Source organism: Chelmon rostratus, chromosome 7, assembly GCF_017976325.1.
Source record: "Chelmon rostratus isolate fCheRos1 chromosome 7, fCheRos1.pri, whole genome shotgun sequence".
In the NCBI taxonomy this organism is placed as follows: domain Eukaryota; kingdom Metazoa; phylum Chordata; class Actinopteri; order Chaetodontiformes; family Chaetodontidae; genus Chelmon; species Chelmon rostratus.
In genome coordinates this window covers 17369748-17391822 of record NC_055664.1, presented here as the reverse complement: position 1 = coordinate 17391822, position 22075 = coordinate 17369748, and the positions used below count along the sequence as shown (strand labels likewise).

At 40.1% G+C, this 22075-nt stretch overlaps 2 protein-coding genes and 1 non-coding gene across 3 annotated transcripts; all 3 read right to left on the bottom strand.

Annotated features, from left to right (window-relative positions):
* Positions 1-5133: 5133 nt before the first annotated feature.
* On the bottom strand, positions 5134-8456 carry mrpl28 (mitochondrial ribosomal protein L28). Its single transcript, XM_041941275.1, has 6 exons — positions 8341-8456; positions 7155-7464; positions 6247-6399; positions 6028-6162; positions 5822-5908; positions 5134-5583 (listed from the first exon to the last, which is right to left on the bottom strand). Exons 2-6 carry the CDS (start codon positions 7437-7439, stop codon positions 5488-5490), a joined length of 756 nt encoding a protein of 251 aa, XP_041797209.1. The 5' UTR covers positions 7440-7464; positions 8341-8456; the 3' UTR covers positions 5134-5487.
* An 871-nt stretch (positions 8457-9327) lies between these two features.
* Positions 9328-9414, bottom strand: trnastop-uca. Its single transcript has one exon. It is a non-coding gene; the product is annotated as a tRNA-Sec (tRNA).
* A 1496-nt stretch (positions 9415-10910) lies between these two features.
* Positions 10911-18541, bottom strand: LOC121609727 (zinc transporter 1). The gene is made up of 6 exons (XM_041941433.1): positions 18487-18541; positions 15222-15848; positions 12385-12675; positions 11868-12145; positions 11532-11719; positions 10911-11223 (listed from the first exon to the last, which is right to left on the bottom strand). The coding sequence occupies exons 1-6, from the start codon at positions 18539-18541 to the stop codon at positions 10911-10913; spliced, it is 1752 nt and encodes a 583-aa protein (XP_041797367.1).
* Between the last annotated feature and the right edge of the window lie 3534 nt (positions 18542-22075).

The window sequence follows — 22075 nt, the reverse complement described above, 5'->3', positions numbered from 1 at the left end:
AGGCTGAGGAAAATATGTTTCTCCTTTTAGCTTGTGGTTTCTGCTGAGACTTTTGAAAGGCCACTGGCTTATTGGGAAACTTGTTACGCCACTTTAGAAATTTTCATAGATTAGGACAGATTGGGAAATACGCTATTACAACCCCGAGTCCAAAGAAGTTGGGACACTGCAAAACCTAAATAAAACAGTGTAATCATTTGCTAACCCTTTCTGTCATGTACTCAACTGAAAACAGTACAAAGTCAATATATTTAATGTTTGACCTCATTAGCTTCATTGATTTTTGTAAATATCTGCTTTCTTTTTAATTTGATGCAGGAACACGTTTAAAACATGTTGGCACAGGAGCAACAACAGACTGGGAAAGATGTGGAATGATCCAAACACACCTGTTTGGATCATTCCACAGGTAAACAGGTTGACTGGTAACAGGTGATGGTATCATGGGTCATCCTGGAACGGCTCAGAGGTTCGCCACTTTGTGAAACACATGAATGAATTGTAAAACCACTGTCTGTAAAGTTTGTTTGCAAATGATCACCTTGTTTTTATTTACGTTTTACACAGTGTCCCAACTTTTTTGGAATGGAGGTTGTACCGAACCTTCATGTCAAGGTCCAATTTAAGGTTTGTGAGCAAATTTTGAGCATGTTTTCTGAACTGTAATGATTTTCATTAAATCAAACCCAGTTTTTTAAACAGTTTCTGGCCAGAATTTTTTTTTCAGTAATAACCATTTATATTTAGATTTTGTAGTAAATAATTTAGTGGCAGAGTCCGCCATTCCCGACATGATTTAAACTACCTTCACACAACAGAAGCACCTTTGCTATCCTGTTGTATTTCTGACAAATTAGCTGCTCAAGGAGTGTTTGATTGAATTATTTTGCAAGGATTATAACTTGATGATTATTTTCAGTATCTGTTAATTCATTCTTTGTTTAGTCAATATCAGATCAATATCAGAAAACAGTGGAAAACAATCCATTACAAGCTCCTAGAGTCCAAGGTGACGTCGAAGTGATTATTTAGTTATTTTTTGATAAACAATTTAAAACCATTTTTTTAAAAACAGAAAAAAGTAGCAAATCGAAGAAGTTTAAGAAATTAAAACCAGTAAATTCTGGCATTTTTGACTGATAAATGATGCTAGTATAGCATAGCATAGCTAGTATAATTGAGCTCAAATGATGGTCACTGTCAAGCAAACAGTCCATCTGTCGCCTGGTTACCTCATGTGCTGCGGTGAGTGTGCTGGTTGGAGCAGGTGTTGTCTTTTCAGTCTCCGCTTGCACTTGCAACCACTGGGAAACTCCACGCCGGGCTCAGTTCCAACGCCTTTTATCTAGTGTACACACAGAGATACACATTACTGCCTATCAAATGGCACCACCATTCCCTGCTGCTGGGACTCGTCCGGACATGTACACACTATCACCTTCAACATATGGTCATTCTCTGTGCCGAAGGTGGAAAAGTGGTGGTTTAATAAGGACTTAAGCAGCTGTGTATTGGTGTTGAGCTCAGCTGCAGCCTTGCTGTAATGGCCAGACGGTTCCAGAAGTATTTGCATACTTTTCTCATAAAAGATTTGTTTTGCTCAGAGATTTTAGGAGGGATCGATACCACTCTCATATCTGGAAGTAATCGAAGCTGGAGTCAGCAGCTGCATAGCTTAGCATAAAGACTGGAAACAGAGGGAACAGCTAGCCTGACGCTGTCCAAAGATAACAAAATCTGAATTACTGTCATTTTAACACTTGTACAAATTAACCAAACGATACAACATGTTAATTAGCTTCAGAGGTGCCAGTGGGTGAAACTATCCCTTTGAAGCAAGTTATAGGAATAAATCAGGTTTAGTTTTCAGGGAGACTGATAATCGTGATCAAACTGTGACCCTCCTGTTATTAAAAGTCTTATTTTTATGAGACTGCATGTGGGAAGACTGAGGACAGAGGACGTGTTGAAACTGGTCAGATGGAGGTGTCCTCGCACAAGTCACTTAAACGCTTCAGGGACTATAATTTCATATGAGTCGTCTGCTCTTGGAAAGTCCAGATATGATCTGTGCTGAACAGCTGTCCGAAGGTTGCATCACCTGATGAGTCTGGATTAGGATTAAAGAGGAATATGAAATCTATGAGGGAGCAATTCACTCCTCAGTGTGTTCAGCTTGATCTTATGTGGTGAAACAGACTTCATTCCAGTAGTCCTGTTAATCATATAATGTTATCTAATGCAGTTTCATAGTGTAATAAATCACCTCAACTTTCAGGTCTAGGTGTCTGCTGGTGTGTGGAGACTCTGGGAAATACTGAGCAGGCAGAATGAGTCACATGCGGCGGAAACAACAACGCAGAGAGATTTAACCGTGGAGCTCTTTTGATTTTTGATCTCAGATTTTGCCCTCAGGAAGAGGTGTTACTTTCACTTAATTCACACAGGAGCTTTCACTGGAGTCACGCCCACTCTGTCAGGTGTGAATGAACCGGCACATGCCGGGAAATCACACACACTTTGGGAAAACAGTGGCACCATGCTTTAATTTCATTTAGCATTATTAATATTTATTATCATATATACTTCCTAAAAATTAAGTGACAAACTTATTTTTGATAAAGTAACCAGACAAGAATGTTTTTTTTACCTGACAAATCACATCACTTCATTAACTTTGTGCAAAAATCCAAATCGCCATAAAGCAGATACACTGAAAATATAGAAAGCAGGGTTTAAACGGCCTGGCAGTATCTCTAATGTTTAACACATTTCACCCAGCCCTACTGTCCTTTATCAATAAAACACAACGAATTACAGGCAATATTCTGTTCTTTTCTATAAATCTAATAAATCTCCTCAGATCTCACGTCAGCGGAAGTTTAGGCAGTTGTTAAAAGCAATTTAATGACATTTTCAGCCTTAAATGAGATGCAAAATTGAATATTGATTTATATTAATGTTCCAGGTTTCACAGGTACCAGCACAACTTTTCTCCAGATGTTCCTTTCAGAGTTTCATACCTCACAAATCAAGGTTTGCCTAAAGCTGGATTGGAAAGGGGATTGGTCAGGAGGCACCTACTAAAATAAATATTTACAAGAGTGAATATAAACAGGGATGACAGACAAGTGAGGACAGCTGGAAGCTGCTGGCTAATGATCGGTAGGAAAATGTGACACAGGCAGGTCACACGTCAGACTCATCAGATTGAATAGATTTCTCTTTGTGACCTGACTTTAAATGGAAAAACATCACTAACCTTTAAGCCTTGTTTAGCTGATGATGAACCAGTAAGTGTCAGTTTGAGAGATTGTTTTTGTTAACATGGATGACCTGCCAATCACTATACCAAAGGGTAATTCCACACTGAGGATGTATGTATATATGGAGTGAATCTTTTTGTTTACAGGTACCAGGTATCTTTTTTTTTTTTTTTTTTTTTATCTGTTGCCTGGTTACAACACCCACGGGAGTCCCCGCACCAGTAGGGACTCCCCATCTTACCATAATAGCATGCTGCAACCACAATGTGACAAAACACCTACTACAACAGACACGGAGCCGAAATAAGTGTTGAAAGCGAAACCAGAGGAGAAACGGCTCTTTTTGTGTTTTCAGAAACCCCTTCGTCTTGTTTTCCACTGGTCACCTCGAGCACCAGGCAAGGACCTTAGCTGCATTAAGGGCTGTCTTCATGGTCAGATGTGTGGTTTATTAGACTCTGTTCTCGTGGTAGTAGTAACACTCATCTCTACGGAGGAAATGGTGAGAAAACACAGTGCTTTGACAGTGCTGCTGTTTGAAGGTGGACATACGGTGTTATTTGGTTTAATGGAGGGACTTGATTAATATCTGGAGTTTTTAAGTTGTAACTTCATTCTATCAAAACCAAGTTGGCTCAGTGATCCATCTCTCACTGCATTAAATGGCGACTTTTGGCTCCATCTACTGGGGAAACACTGAAACAGCATGTCCAGGTTTACAGAACATAGGACATATTGTTGGCAAAAGTATCAAAAGTAAAAGTATTGCTTTTGCTGTAGAACGGATCCTATCAGAGTAGTATTCATACATATAATATTATGTTTTTACCATGTACATGTGTTCACATTTAAACTGAATTTTAATGTTAATATAGCAGGACAAGAGGGAGATTGTTGGAACTATTTTACTTGCTTTTTGGTAGTGTTGAGTGTTCGTAGGTCAAATGAGTCTAACATTTTAATCTGAAGGAATAAACTAAGAACTAAAGCTGCTGTGAGATCAATATAGCATAAAATGAAAATACTGAAGTACACCGGCCTCAAAACTGTTCAACTTACCCGCTGAAATACAAAACTGCATCACTTGAAACACCAACATACATATTATTATTTTCCTATCTTGTCCATGAACTGTATATTCCTATTGTTGCCAGCTGGTCAGCTTTGCCCCACTTTGATAATCATGGGCCTATTTAATAATATTTCATTAATAATGTGGTATTAATACTTTTACAGTAGAGTCCTAACACTTTGTTCATACATTTTGAGTGTATGATATTAATGTTATCTTATTATTTCATTTAACATTTAATTAAGATTAATACTATTGGTTGTGTACATGTTACCTGTGTGCAAACTGTGGTTTTGCTCATTTATGCTCTGCTGCATCACTGCTTGGCTGTGCATGGCTACCTGTACAGAACAGTGGATGTCATTGCATCTGTGCTTTGTTTATCTTGAGCCTGCCAAGTTAGTCTTTTTCTTAGTGTTATTGTCTTATGTTTGCGTTTTGTAATTTCAGTACTATAATACGCTGACTCTAAACGCTGTTTAAATTAAAATGTCTTGTCTTTATTTCTTTATCCATTGATTGTAGCTACAGCTAGGCGATGGTTATCTTAGCTTAGCATTAAGACTGAAAATGGACAAGGCTTTTGAAAGTTAACACGTTAGTGAGCTTTAGAGATGCTGGCAGGCTGATTTTATTGGCATTTGACAGAACCAGGCTATCTGTTTCTCCGTTTCCAGGTTATATGCTAAGATAAGCTTGCATTTTAACTTGTTTTTGCTTACAGGACAGAGTAATCACCGAAAATCATGCAGTGAATCCGTGAAATACAAAATACTGGAGAAAAGATGAGCAGAAACAAGGTTTAACAAAAAAAACAGTAATATTTTATTTTATATCTTATATCACAGCTGGTCGGGTAGTATTTACACTGATGGAGGCTTCTCCCTTAACCCCTAAAACGTCTTAAGTATGGATCTTAATTGCAAGGGGAAATAAATAAGCTCCAACATGTGTGTCGCTTCCACCTTTGTGTCGCCCCCAGAAGGAAACGTGAAACTGCAGGAAGCTCTCGCAGGTGTACAATCAGTACTGAAAATGTTTCAGAAACTTGGTGACTCCCACCACCATCTGGAGAAGTTTGACAGTTCAACCTACTGACTTTTTCAGTCTGAAACGCTGCCTCTGGTCCTGCTGAGACGGTTCAGGCCATCACTTCTTCTCTATGAGGTGTGGCTCTGACAGTTTCTGGACGCGCAGCTCCTCCACCAGCTTGTCCACATAAACCTTGAACAGAGGCTCCGGCTCCTGGAGAGACAAGAACAAAACAAAGTCAGGAAAAGCTAATCACACACTGGAGATGCTGTTATCATCTCGAACGGGTGTGTGATTTGGTTAAGGTGATGTAAAGATTTTTCTCATTTGTGATGCATACATCCTCACTGGAAACTAAAGACATTTGCACTTTGTGTCTCCAATTTCAAAGGTCCTTAAAAATCATGCTGGTAAAATGGCTTGCTGTGCTGTGTTTAGGGACCGTGTTTACCTTGTGCTCCAGTTGCCTCTGTTTCTCTAGGGCCTCCTCCAGATTCAGACCCAACCACTCAGCCTCCTCCTGAGGGATCTCAAACTGCTGCTCAGAAAGAAGAGAGCAGGGAAAAAACATGTAATTTGTCTTTTTATTGCAGCTCCTTCTCTTGTATCAAGGTTAGTTAAGACAGAAATCTCTCCACTCCCACACAGCCCAACTACCTTGTATTTGTTGTAGACCTCCTCTCTTTTCACAGGGTCGTTGGGGTAAAGATCTGTATTTTTGCGTGCCAGGCGAAGCAACATGGCCCTCTTCAGGTCCATCCCCAGCTTGGAGTTCAGGTCTTCCTTTGATGTCTGATAGGAGACAGAACATTACAGTCATCTTAAAAGCCCTGTGGAAAATGTCTTTTTTGTCACACAGAGGTGGCATTCTCTTACCCTCAGAATATAAAAGTCGAATCCGTAGGCAGCATCGATGAGGTCCAGAGTGCGAGCTGTGACTGTGATGGAGAACTTGTGGTCAAGGATCTCGCTGTACAGCTCTCTCTTGAACAGCTGCGGTTTCCAGGTCTTCTTCAGACGATTCGACAACTATGCAAAGAGAATTCAGGAAAAGACATGAGACAGACAAACTGAATTATGATGTCTTGGGTTAAAAAAAAAAAAGTACAGAACATGTCAGAAAAATCTACCATCTTTAAATGACACAATGTAAAGTTCAGGGGAAAAGATCAATAACAACTTAATGCGATATTTTGCTTGACAATATTGTATCATCAAAAGAACTGTAACAATTGGTCAATTAATTGATGAGCAGAATTATTGATAATGAAAATAATCATTAGTTGGGATGTGGATGTCAATATTGTACTTTAAAAAAAATATCTTCAGTATGCAACAAACTTTAAACATCAAAAACACACTTTTGTCTACATATCTGTATTCAGTGAAGCTGGCTTGTGTAAACCTTAATACAGGCGTGCACACCTTCTAACACACTTCACTAATTTCTATGACAATAAAAAATATATTTATATATTAAATAACACTTTGGGAAAGTTTTCATTTAGAAAAAGTTTACACTCAAAGCACGTTTTAAATTGTAACGTATCATCGGAGTGCTCAGAAAATGCAAAATCTTAAAAAACAAAAACTAAATTTCATATCCTGCTAAAGTATTGTAATAATATAATGTTGTAGGATCTGTGTAATGACAAAGAATACATGCGAATAAAGCCCATACTGGAGATAAATCTACAGCAGCTAGAAGCAGTTTATGCTGTATGCATTATGGTATAATCATGCCGACACCCTAGAACTAAAGACAGAAAATCCTGGAGACTCACCTTGTCATTGTTGGCGTATCTGAAGCCTGATATCCAGCCCTCTCCTCCCCACAGGCCATCCTGTGAGTCTGGAGGGTAGTAGATGGGAATTGGGACATCCTGCACCCGTTCCTTCTGCCCTGTCGTTGGGTTGGCTCGGTACTGGACTCCCAGAGGTCTCCAATGGACAGGGCTGGGCTCTTTCATCTCAAGGGACTTAAGGTAGTGTTTAGGAAGACGAGCATAGATGCCCTGCTTCATCTTCAGGGCATTCCAGAGTTTGGGGGGGTATTTATGAAGAGGCATAATGGAGCGTTTTACACAGTCAAATCTGGAAGGCAGAATAAGGAAAATGTAATGATGAAACAAACAGCGACATGAAATGCAAACCTCAGTTCTCTAAAGCAATTCAAAGTATCTTCATATTAATTTAAACATTTTCTTCAGGTGAAAGGGGCCTTCCACTTTTCTTCCATATGCAGGAAACATTTAAATAATACCAGGAGACTTTCAGCTGGTCCAGAGCTGAAACAGGAAAAAACCTTTGACTGATTATATTTGAGTGCTATTCTGTTCTTTTTTTTTTTTTAATTGTCTATAAAATGTCATAAATCACAATTTAGTGCCCAAGCCAACACCTTCAATTGCTTGTTTTGTCTTCCTCAAATTACAGAAGGTGAGAACTGTGAATGTTTGGCATTTTACTTTGGAAATGTTTGAAATGATCAACCAGCCATCAGAAATGTTGCTGATTTATTAGAGGCAGATTAACCTGTATCTCTATTGAATACCTCACATACACACAATCCCCTGCAAATTTTGACCACAGTCTAGACACCAACCAGTGTTATGCCGCAGGTTTAATGTGTGCCATTTAAAACACAACTAAAAACCAGTCTCTGAAATAGTGAGTGGCAGTAAAACTGTGCGTTTCCTTTAAAGCTAACTAGCTGCAGATGAGGGGTTTATGGCCGCTGGCTGCTTGGTACAGAGCGTCCTTGTCATTAGATATTAAATAATAATGTCAATATTAGAATTAATTCTATACATATTTAGGCACCAGAGTAGCTTTGATAACATAACGCTCGTTAGCACGTCGCTAACGGACACAGGCAAACAGCACAGTTACTTATCGGTTTGTTTTACGACACAGGGCCACTATGACTCTAATATACCGTTAAGAATACGTTCACGACGTCTGTCTTACCCGGTAAGAAAACAGTGATTTCCGCCGAATACAGTTTGAGTTTTTAATCCACGATAACCCAAAAATTATGAAGGCAAGGACATCATGCATCCTTTGCTAAACAGGCCGGCTTCCGCATTGACCGGCCCACCTACACCAACGAGGAACCTGATTGGATGGTTAACAAGTTCTCGCAGATGATTGGCTTTTACGGATGTCAATCAATATATATTTCCGGTCAAAGCGGATGTGTATTCACAGTAAAGTCTCCATACATGCACAGTAATCAGTTGATCGTGTATTTGCAATGTATGCAATGATGTGTGGATAATTTGTATGAATTTCTTTATCACTCATTTCGAGTATTTTTAATCTTCGTGGCTGCTATGATTCCAATAAAGAAAACAACAGAATAAACCTTTTTCAATTCTCTTACAAAAAATGCAACAATGTTACAAATTCATATTACGTAGATTAATATATGTACTCCTCTTTTCTATTTTAGAAAAAAATTACAAAAATAGAAGGAATAAATATAAATATGCATAAAGTTTGATATTTATCTATTTAATTTATGATTAATATATGAATCACTTTTTCGTTTAATTGTCTTAATTTCTGAGTATAACTATGGCACAGTATAAAGCTATATTTGGTCGAGGGGTAGCTTATTTTAAAAACTTTAAACAGTTGCAATAATGTAGAATAGTATATAAGCTGATCGTATGTTTGTAGGTTATATAAAAGCTTGACAGGAAGTGGGTCCGTGACGTACCAGGAGATCTTAACGGTTGTAAACGGTGAAAATAAAAAAACATCTGTTTCAATCTGAAGTCGTTTAAATGTGGTTTGTTTTACTTAACTTAATCTTGTTCGGCTATGATTAAAATGTAGCAACATTTTTCGATTATATCGTCATCGTTTATATGAGTAAAGACACTGAGTGTTAGCTTAAATGATCTATTACGATGCTGGCAGACATACACGATACAATAAATGACACCACGCCGCCCGAAAGGTGGAATTGAACCACTCTGCCGCTAAGCAGCTACAGGTTTGAAGCCTGCACCCCGGACCACCGAGGCTCATCCGGGCACTTTAAAGATGTCCGTCAGACGTTTATATACCTCATAACAACGACAGCTTTCTCAGTCATGGTTTGATCATAAATACTGCTGTTATCTATCTATCAAAGAGAGCTTGTATACACAAAGAACAATCATATGCTGGATGCCAGAAAGCATTTTTATGTCAAATTACAACAATAAAGAGAAATAAATTCTGGTCTGTTCTGTATTGTGCAAAGCAGACCCACTGCGATTGGCTGTCTGAAAATAAAAAGGTGGAGCCACGTCGCATGATCACAGGTAAGCGATAAAAGTCCACTTTGGCAGGTCAGAGCAGGAAAGGCACAGGTGTAACTGGTATTAGTGATGGCTGCATTTCAGTCAGGTCTGCCACTTATTGTGCATGCTGAGCCTTCATAAATGTTTACTGTTACACCTGTGCTTTTTCTGCTATGACAGATCCAAATGTAGTGTGCAAGTGTATTTTATAATGCTAACACTGCTGTCTGAAGACACAAGGCTTAAGCTTCCTTATTTTATTTGTGACTATTTTGTCTCAGTATATATTATAGGTACTGTGTGTTTGGCAGATATGGTAAAAGTAGAAATACCTACACTTTAAAACTACAACTTTACAAGTACAAGTCCTGCATTCAACATTTTAGTAGTAAAAAGTACAATAGAGTAAAGTATACGGAAGTGATAGCAACTAAATACTTAAAGTATTGAAAGTGAAAGTTCTAATTGCACAGAATGACCCTCATCAATGTTATATTATTTTCTGTTGATGTATTACTGATGATGTACTGATGTATTAATATGTAAATGTACATTAATGTTGTAGTTCATCGACTACTTCATACTTCATTCACACTCTGTTGTGTTGTTTAATCTATAAGAACATACAAACTAATCAAGTATTTTGTATGTAAAATTTTAATCTGCAAAATAATTACTATAATCTGTCAGATAATTGTAGTGGAGTAGTAGTACACAGGTGGATTAGAAGTACTGCAAAACTGTACTTCCGTACAATTCTCAAGTAAATGCACTTTGTTACTTCATGCCACTGGGTGTACGTATATAGAAGTATGTTTGACTGTGCATATAGTAGGTGCTCTAGTCTAGTGTCTAGTTAGCTATGTGGATTTGTTCTTCTGCTTCCTTTTGCTGATTTCAAACCTGCACAGGATCAATACATTTTCTATTATTTAAAAAAAGAGACACACTTTTAATATTATTACTTATTTTATTTCAGGACATACATGGGTGAGAATACAGAGGCTCCAGGTACAAATGAAACAACACAAGAAAAATGCCTCAATTTCCACTGAATTTCACTTGATATTGCATAAAAATCTTTGGTGCAGCACCATGTTAATGTCATAACTAACAGAACATTTACATGTAATGGCACTGTTTTAAGACAGATGACATCCATTATCTTTATCTTTACATTGGTACATGGATATCAGATGATTCATTTATTTTCCTCCAGTGCAATTCTCTGGTTAAAGCTGGCTGTCAGAGGAAGGTGTTCTCGATGACCAGTGTCTGAGGCTCTTCTGTTGTTTCCCCAGCTGGTGGTGCCAGCAGGCTCTTGCTCTCCTCTTCTTCGGGAGAGCAGCACATACTCGGTGCGCAGGCCATCCCACAGGCCACGCTGCAGGCCAGGACAGGAGGTAGGGAGGGGTCCTCTCTGTGAACGACAGGGGAGGGGTCACCCCCACTACCTGCAGAGGACCCAGAGCAGGAAGCGAACTCTGGCTGAACGGTGCAGCAGCTCACACCGACACTCTGCAGCACCTTAGTGACCCCCGACATCAGATCACCACACCTGGAAAAATGTGAAATGGTTCTGCATCAATAATATATTCATGATATCTGCTAACCACCCATAGAATCTAAGAAATGAAGATTATCTGATGACCTCATTAAATGAGCCTCACTATTGCTGTATATAGTATTTTATACTCTAATTTAGACCCAATGTACAAACAAACATGTGTTATAAGTGACTGATTATACTGTGTGGTTACTAACACTTAATCCATATCTTCCAGTCAATCAGAATTGAGAATTCTCAGTGGCCATGGTGGTAAACATTAGAAAGACCAGTACAAAGGTCAAACTTTTCCACGTCACCTGTGTGCTGGAAAGCCAGCATGGCAGTGTACATGGACAGATGCCACTATGAATGTTTCAGTTAGCTGCCAGACATGGAGGTCGTGCACAGCCTGCACCCCAGGGACGCTCGCAATCCTCCGTTCAAGATCAGCTACACAAATGTGCGGAGGTGTGGCCTGTAGCAGCACCAGTCCGTACCTGTGCACCTGAAGAGAGTTATGAGTGAAACAACAGCAACAGTCAGTGCAGGTCTGGCCACAGCTGCAGGAATTATGAACGACATATATCACTCATTTTTCAAATCTCTTTGAGCTGATCCTTTCTTGGTTGCTTGTAATAAAAAAAGAGTCTGACCTGTGGCATCGCTGTGGCAATCAACGTAATCACAGCCACCAGGGAGAGACCAGGATCCAGGTAAACCAGGATGCTACAGGCTCCGGAGCTGTGCAGGCACATTGGGCTGATCAGCAGCATCACCAGGCTGTTGATCAGAGCCAGGATGGAGGTACAAAGGCCCTGAATGACGAGGACGAACACTGGGAGACGGACCAGCCGCTGGCTGGCTGGTACAGGCCTCTCAATGTCATGTGATGACTTGCAGACTGGGGAGGTATTAGGTGCGTTTTGACTGTCTGAGAGGGGAAAACACAGGAAAACATGACTTTATTACACATTTCAGCTACAGTATCTGCTTTTGGGCCATAAATAAACAAGAAAAAACCATCTAGTTTTCCTTAATAAATTGTGACTATCATGTGCATTTTAAACACCATGAATTTAGATTCATTGAACGTTGATAAATTTCATGTGGCTCTTTTTCCAAGGGATGCTAAAATGAGAGAGATGACAGCCCAAGGAGTTAAACTCTTACCAACATGTCCCATGCAGGTGCTGTCTTTGTGAGTGTCTTTTGATTTACTCAAATCTGCAACACTGCTTGCTACATCATAGTCTCTGCTGTCCTGTGGAGCTGCTTCATGAAGGACTTCTGCGTGGGGTTCTGGGGTGTGAGAGTCAGTGTCAGGGATGCTGGAGGTTCCCGGGTTACAGAAGACAAGCGCCCCGTTGTGGAGCGAGTTGTCCATGGCAGATTTGACTTGGCTAATGTAATACGGGACTCGCCCTGGCTCGGCGTGGCCTTTGGCTTCCTCTTCAGCCAAGACTACTGGAGTCGAACAGAGGAATGAAAAACAAACATAGACACTGTTTGATGTTCCTTACAGCTGAATATACACTTGGCAGCTGCTTCAAAGAGAAATCTGTCAGGGCAATATCATCAACTGGACAGGCACACTAATTCTACTGCAGTAGAAGATTATTATTACATAACGTCAGCATGAGTACGTGCTTTCACACTTACTATCTTAAACTCACAAGTAATTGTTGGAAGGACACAGAAAGGGGCTCTGCAGGATTATTTAAAAATGCTTAATGCATCATTGCGAGCCGCTACAAATTCTACATCCTCTAAAATGAATGAAGTCCAGCCATCAGAGTGCAGCAACGTGTCTAATGTAACTTCAAAATCCTTAAGTAGAGTGAAAAAACTGGCCATCCCATATCAAATAGTCATCTGTTGTATCTCAGTTTAGACTGTCACGTCTGCACAGTAAATTTGAACCTTCAGCTAGCATCCTGTTGGCTTAGCATCAAGCTGACAAATTGCTGTTTTGTACAGATTAAACAAATGAGATATAACATGTTATAATGATCTTTAGAAAGCTGTTTGCCCCTGTTCCCAGTCTTTATGCTAAGCTAAGATAGCTGGGTGCAGGCTCTGGCTTCATATAGACCCTTTAAATCAGTCATCTCATCTAACTGTTCCTTTGATGTACCTTTATGAGCCTGAATTAAATAGCAGTCTGCAGTTTGTTGTGTAGTTTAAAATGCTATGAATGCCATAACTTCGTGACACGAAGATGTAGGAAGTGACGACCCAGTGGACCAACTTGATGGAAAGCCAGAACAACAACTCTTTACTTTAATTTTTTATGCTTGTGCTAAAATGTTTTACTTCGGGCTACTTTGAGGACAAATACAAAGCAGGATTCACTTTAAAACTGAAGCTCAGGGCGGATTGATACTGACTTCAGAAGTAGAACCTGTAAGATTATGCTCCTTCACTGTTTACTTTTGCTATTGTAGACCCACATGCTGGAGCAATGTTGGCATATTTGAATTAATAGAAACGGGTAACTGTTTCTCACGTTGCTTTGAGTTTTCTGTCAAAAAACTGCTGTTGAGATGCAAAACCTCCCACCTTGTCTAACTCTGAGAATGAATCACATTGCATTTAATATTTTATTTACATTATGAGGCAGGTTACTCCTACCCAAACACATGTAGGTCTATTCCTCATTTTCATTTCTATTTAGCGCCAATAAACACATCTAGTTTTTAATCTTAAGATATGTTCCCTTACATTGCTAAGCATCCCTTAGCAGTATCCCTTTTATTTTTTGTGCAGTGATATAAACTAAAAAACAAAACAAAACAAAAAAAACAACCCACTTTGATGTAAATTTTAAGTCGTATCACCCACCCCAAGCTTGCAGTGATGAAACAGGCCAATCTTAAGAGTCATTACAGCTTGAAACATGCTAAACCTTTAGATGTGCTTGGATAAAGTTTGAGTTTGGATGCTCAACAAGCAGCTTTCCTGAGACCACATTCTGACAGAGACACTGTTATAGAGGCAAGTTCTGTGCTGAGTGAGCTAATCAAGGTTAAGCCTGAAAACTAAAGGAGATCTTGTTATTGTTTTTGCTCCTCAAATTTGGAACCGCTTCCTGCAAAGCCTCAGAGAAGCCAAATCAGTGCACATCTTTTTTTTTTTTTTTTTTTTTTTTTTTTTAAGTGTCTTAACATGCTTTTGTTTTTGTGGGCTTTTTCTTGACCTTATGGTTTATTTTGTGGGTTATACACTTAATTCTCATTGCTTTTTAAATTTAGATTTGTATCTCTTTTAGCTCCCTGGTTCCCTGCTTCATCTCCCTGCAAAAGCCAAACATTTCTTACCTTCTACAAAAAAACATAAATTCTGCTATTAGAAACGTTAATAAGTCATTATTAGTAATCACCCATAATATTTCCTGTCATAAAAATTAACACATTGAGAACAAACTGATTTTGCTCCAGATGCCATGCAGCTGTATTCTTTTGGAGTAGTGTGATAGAGAGATATGGGTATTTTATTGATCCCCTACGGGAAATGGCAGTGTTGCAGCAGCAATTCACGCATTACAAAACACACATAACTTGATGATCTGTGGTAGGTAAGAAAAACACTGTTTTAATATTTAATTATAAATATGTAAATAACACAGACTTTGGCTCTGCTGAATCATGATGAACCAGTCTGTTGCACCTTGACTTGTACTCCTTTACCTTTGCAATTTGAGCACTTCTCCACGGCACCTTTCTTGCCACCATTACCATCACACTTTTCACAAATGAAACTACTGTACTAGATTAAAAACAACAACAATAACAATAAAAACTAGACTAGTATTAAGATAAAGCGAGATAAAGAGATAAAACACATGTCCTGCAGGAGGAGGATAAACACCAGCCTGGCAGCCCAAAAGTTCTTCTTAATGACTTAAACTGATCTGAAAAGCATTTGTAAGTGATTTATTGACCATTAATAAAACTATTAGTTACAACTGATCATCTCAAAATGGGCATGTAATCTGTGTGTAACGTTACCTTTGTGGTTCACTTCAATGTGAGATTTGGTGTCTGGGGCCTGCTGCTGATCCCTGTTCAGCCAGAGAACCAGGATTTTATATGGCAGACTGACGACGCTAACCACCACAAGCAGCAGGTGCTGTTCTACTGGTTGTGGCTCTATGGCGATGCCGATGATTTCCAATATGTAAGCGAGAGACAGAGAGGCCAAGAGGAGAGCAGAAATAAAAGCCCCCACAGACTGAATCCTGAGGCTGGGGTAGGACAAGCCGCAGTCCAGATCTGGAGGAGAGGCTTTAGGCTGAGGAGTCGGGGGTTGGTCTGTGTGGGTTGACCCATCAGTGGAGGCCTGGGTGCCAGGTAAATGTTTGATGGATAACTCTGCAGGCGGGGTGGCAGGAAGTGCTGGGGAGGACGAGGAATCCTGCGGAGGAGATGCAGCGGAGTCCAGCCAGGAGAGAGGTGGGTTTATCATCCCTGCAGTTTGAGGAGGAGTAAGAGCCATGCGCACGAGGATGAAGAGCGTGTGGAAACCATCCACCAGGGTGATGAGCGAGCTGCACAGCTGACTGACGGTGACCTCGCACACCAGCAGCAGGATGGTCACTCCCAGCATGCACCAGTGTAGCACCCTCATACCTGCAACTGAGAGTGCACAGTAGAATACTGCATACATTTAAACACACAATCACCTCTTCTCACAACCTCCACGTTGGTTGTTGTACATTAAGCATTTTTACAAAAAACTAAGGAAACACACTAGATTTTTACACTCATTCTGATTTTCTTCTCTCTTGCCGGTTTCTCTTTCTAGAAACATTTTCTTAAATGTGCAGTGGTCAGAGTCTTCTGGCAGAAGGAAACAAGAGCTTCGATTGACATATCACAGGTATATTGAGATCAGACTATCAAAACAATCTATGCAAGAATCTCTTTCTCTTTGTGTTAAATTCTGTAAATAACGAAAGTTAAGTCCACAGCTGTTTATATGAGGGATGGGGAACCTGTTTCCTATCAAAGGCCATTTCAATTATTGAACACATATTGCACTAACCCCTGTGATGGCTGGAGCTGCCTCTCTTTGGTGACACGTCTGATGTCAGGTTATAGTGGTGATGATGATGCTATTTGTCAGTCAGTCTTGAGCAGAAGTGAGTTTTTGCATGAGTCAGTTTCAAAATAACTGCAAGTAGGTCGTTAATTTGCAATTCAGTTGCACTCAATTTTGGGTTCCAAATTAAACAGTGTGGCAAATTTGTTCAGTTCCTTTTGTTGACTTTCCATGTCTTCAAATCAACAGATTCAGATGTCATGACAGGCTTTCTTCCATGCAGAATAAGACAATCCAGCATTCAAATGACACAAATGACTACTTTTATTTTCCTGCCAGCTGCCAATGATGCTACTAGTACGTGCATGGTGCGTTCAGGGACAACCCTGAAGGACATGTTAGTCGACTATTTGTTTTGTCACTTTTTTTTTATCGATGATAAAATGTAATTGCTTTTTTGCATTTATGAAATGTTTTCTTGGCCAATCAAGTTGTTTGCACATTGTGTTGTGAATAGCTGGCAGGCTGGAGGTTCCCCACCCCTTTTTTAAATACACCAAAAACTATGTAAACACAAGTTATTTGCGAGGACAAAACAAATTGATAACAGTTACTTGTATTAGTAATGATATTTATTCTTGTCATCCAAAGTTTCATGGTGTAAAAGTTTCACAGTTTCAGAATTATTTCCTGTGCATGTAAAAAAATTAATATCAGATTTAATCAGATTCTGTTCTGAACTTCTCTAAAACAATATTCTGAAAAGTTACATTTCGAAATTTCTTGTGTGCTTGCCATATAAAATGAACAGACACACATAGTTTCTGCTGACAACTAAGCAAGAGTGGATGCTGCAGCTGCACCACTCAAGGTTAGGATGTGAAGCTGCATCAGCCCACATGGTTCACACATGCCACTGTCTCAGCTGACTAAGCACCCAATTCTCTTTAAAATTATTGTTTTAACATTGATCATATGCTTAATGTGTAAAATATTAATGCATAGCTGATGAGTAATGCAGTCAAGTAAAAAGTAGGGATGGGAATCGAGACCTGGTTCCAGTAAAGAACCAGTTCTGAATTGTCTGATCCGTTGGAATCGTAAGCCTCCGAGCTGATCAATTCCTTTTATAGATGCTGTCATGTTTTTCTGACGTCAGGCTCATGCTTCTACATGGCTGGAAACTTCTAAGAGGTCAGGGTGAAAACACCAGCATTGGAGACAGGTGCATTTGTCCCACCCAACAATTATTCTATAATTAAAAATATTTGATTTTGAGATCTTTAACTCTTTTTAGAATATTACAACTCAACATTTTTGTGTTTTAATTGATATTAAAAAGTGAATAATTTGCTTTTCACATTATTTTTATTTTTTTTTTTTCATGTCAGAAAGTTGTTCATCAATTCAATTGTCAGTCAACTGCAATTGCTGCCACCTGATAAAGTTATCATTATGCTCTGATTAAAGACTCAAGCCCTTTTGTTCAAGAGGAAGAGGGGGATGTTTTTTCAGGGTGGTTTGCCCGCGTCTTAAGATCATAAAACATATACATACATACATTATTCAAATATCGGTGTGCACAACACTATTTTTCCAAGAAACATTTGAAAAAAGAAGAAAGACAGTAAAAGATCACATAGCATTTTGTGAATGTTCTGCAGTGTAGTTAATTTCCGACATATTTCTGCTCAAACTATTGACAGATCTGTCAGGTGTCCCCCCCGATGTTAAACTCATTCCTACGCCCTACGCCTCTCTGTGCAACACAGGCTTAAATTCCTGGAATGCTACAGCAAGCTCAACTCGCTCATATTTCCCTCTGAAATATACTGTACTAGAAGTATAAAGCTGGACTTGCATTGTAAGTACCTCAAGTTGAGAAGATGCTTCGGTAAATTTATGAATGCATGAATTTTAAAAAAGAGCATTTGTACACTGTGGTATTGATGCTTTTACTTAAGTAAATGATTCCTCCCTTGCAGCACTCATTAAGTCATGACCAAACCAGCATGTAAAACACAACAAACTATCTGCACAAGCAGCACTTCTACATAAAAACTGAAGACAAGTGCAACAAGTTTAGACAATCTCCACTGTGTCTTTGTCCTCAGTCTAAAGTTTAATTACCCCAGAAAGGTGGACGACCCTCGGCCAGCAGTCAAAGGCGAGTTGGGTCCTTGGATGTGATCTGAGCGGCGAAATCAGAAAAATGTCATTCATTGTGCTCACCATCTCCCTCGCTCTCTGTCCCAGGACACTCCTTCTCTGCTCTAATCACAGTCATGTGAGCTGGGGAGGGGGTGGGTGGTATCGTCCTCTCTTTTCACTTATCCCTGTTTGCATTCCCCCCTCAGCTAGTTGGTGGGAGAAAATACCCTCTGCGGACACATCACACAGCCCACCCACCCCTCATGGACTCTGAGCAGATCAAGTGAAGCTAATTTGTACTAATTAAATTCCCATTGTGTCGTCAGGGTTACAGGTGCTGGTGTTACATAACCAGATCAACCAGGAATCTTTGCTTTAATATGGTGCAAACATCAGGTTGCTTAATGGAAAAAAAATGGAAAAATCAGTGATGTTAGGCCCACACACATATATATATATATGTATATATATATATATATATATAAGTGTGAGTAAACAGAGCAGAAGCCTCTGGTGTTCAGATTACCATAAAAATATATGCTTAATATTACTAATAATAATTTGACTGCAATGAAACAGTGTGCCTTGATTGTGACTGAATTCATCAGAACATCTGCGCTCTTGACCAACCGTGTGGCAAATGCTTATATTTGACTGCGAAGTCAAACATCGATCAAATGAACTATATTTGAACATTGAACTTTATTTTAAATTCCAGGAGGGATCATAGAAATACCACATGCATCAGGTTGACATGTTGGGGAAATGACTTCCAGAGTTGACTTGCATCTGACAGAATGGTGCAGCCACGAAAAACCTCTTGGAAGAAGCTGATGAAGAACACAAATGTGGAAGAAAGTGACGTCCAGCCTTAAAGCTCATGCAACTTTTCCTGATCACTGTGGTCACAAATGGCAGTTTCAGGACAATCATAAATCTTAAAATGTATGCATTAAATAACATCAGCCACCACAAGCTACTGGTCATACCAGACCATGTATGGGTGTAGATACAAAACTCCTGAGCATAGTGTGCTGAAGTGAATGAGGGTGCATTTTATTGCTTATGAATCCAGCTCTTCGTAGGAGGAAGGACGGGTTATTCCTTCTTTCGTATGTTACAAAGTCTCACTTCAAAGCTGCTCAAAGGGCAAATTAAAGGGAGAGTTTGTAGACATTTGTGGAAAAGCACTCATTTTGCTAAGAGTTAGATGGGAAGACTGATGCCACTCTTAAGTGTGGATGGCAAATATGAAGCTACGGTTAGGCACCAGTTAGCTTAGCATAAGTGCTGGAAACAGGGGGAAACAGCTAGCCTGGCTCTGACAAAAGGTAACAAAATCCACACACCAGCACGTGTAAACCTCACTAAATAAGATAATATTCAGCATTGATTGGTGAGCTTCAGAGGTGTTGGTAGGAGGATTTTGGACAGAGTTAAGCTAGCTGTTTCTAGCATTTATGCTAAGCTAACCATCTCCTGGCTGTTGCTACATATTTAGTGTACAGATGTGACTAACTCTCAGCATGATTGTCAAAGCGTTCTTTTATTGAGCTCCGTATTTAGCAGCTCTTTCCAGCCCCGTCGAGGACTCTCGCCGCCTCTCCGTCCCCCTCTCAGCGCTCATGACCTTACAGGTGACGCTGCAGTCCCATCAGCCCTTGCTCATGTGTGCCAGGGGTGCAGGGGTTTGTTGCAGCCCACTGGACTGCGAATCAACATGCCAGATAGGGGCTGACACCACGGATAAATCCCTACTGTTCCACCAGCTCGCCAGCACATTCCTGAGGCACGGCTAAGCCCAAGGAAAGACCCGGCGAGGAAGCATTTGATCACTTGCCACTGTCCCCTAGCAGAAAGAGGGGCCTCCGACCTGGTGGCTTGGCCAGACCTTTAGCACCTACAAAACTGGAGGATTATTTTATAGCTGCTTTGATGGCAATTTGAGGCATCAGAGTAATCTCTTAAAAAAACACTGACACTGCATCATCTTACAAAGTTGACATGTTAGCAAACACTTGAGTATTTACACGTCCAACAATGTTGCTCGCTTTGTTCAAAGGCTTTCTCTTAGGCTTCTTCTAATGCCTGATGGCCATATCTGTCTGTCTGGCTGTTACACGGTCCACTTTGTCCACCAGCTAGTCACGACAACTGAAGGCTGTCTGTTTTTAAGGATTATCTTAAACACAAACAATGTTGCTTCTTTACTCCATGTGTAGAGATGCTAATGTTTTGCCTGCCGCATGCAACAGTGGCCTCAGTTGGCTTTGATGGCTGCACAGATGACACGCAACCATCAAGTGCATAATTAGGATCCTTTTTTAAAAGGTCTTTTTCAAGCCAGCTAGCAGAGTTTCAGCATTAGCTTTGCTTAGCCGGCTACAGCTGATCAAATCTGCTAGCGACAGGTGTCAATTCAGCAAACAAAACAAAATCCACCGCTGTTGATTAAAAATGAGGGGCCTGCTGACTTTTATTTAAGTATGAAATGGGATGTTAATGGGTCAAGGGGTGTATTTTTGTGTAATTCCCTCCTTGACTGTTCTTCTTGTGTGTTGTTGCGATGTCATCTCGTTGACTCCCCGCTGAGAACAGGCATCATCAAGTCAAGTCCAGCTTCGTCTTACCTCTGACCGAGGAAATTAAACTTGGCCGTCCATCTGTCTGAGAATCTAACCAAACAACTTCACAGCGAGAAAAGCTCACATACACTCTTCAGCTATTCACCCTGAGGTGCACAGCCACGTGTTTCATACCGATGTAGACGCAGACAGCGCCTCGGGGTGAGGAGTCATGCAAAACAGACAACAGGACGACGACAGAACATTAGGAAATGTTTTATTTCAGCAAGAAGTTTACAGGAACCCCACAGATGCAATAAAACCAAAACCCTCTGGTGCGCTAGATGGAGTTGTAAGAACCCAGACCTCTGTTGTTCAACAGTGTCACAACTCTTGTGTTCCCAAACAGCGAGAATCCAGACTCACACGACCCCCAACAGCAAACCATAGTGACTGTATGGTAGGTTTATATGTGTGTGAATACAGGCCGTGATTCAGTAACGGGAATAATTAAACCTGAACGCTGTGATATGAGACGCTTCTCTCTTGCAGGATGGATTTATTCTGTGAACTTGGCTGCACGTTTGCACAACGTCCTGCCCAAAATCCTCCGTACTACACTCTAAACACACTGAGAGACGCTGAGAAAATCTGGGTCAAAAATAAAGGTCACAATTTTGGTGGTGGTGATGCTGCGTGTTATGCGTGGGTTTGGTTTGGGGATTGAAAATGCAACACTTCCAGAGAAAGAGAAGGTCGGGGAGAGTCGGGGCAAATATTTCCCAACATTCATGTTCTTTTTAAACAGAAAGAATGCAGTTGCCAACCTGTAAAGGCACCACATCTTAAAACTGGGGTTTGCTTGAGTACCTTTTTTTTCTGGGGTTACACACTAAAAAAGTTGGGAACCAGCGATTTAGGTTTCTCATACAGAAAAAGCATTGTGAACTGCAGCTTTAGTTGGAAAAACAACGGACGCTGTGTTATATGTTGGAGACATTTGACTCATTGGGCTCGTCTGTAAGTGCTGGAAACGACAAAAAATCACATTTTAATAACTTGAGTCTCACAATCGGGCCTCTTTGCACTGTTGGAGCATTACAGGG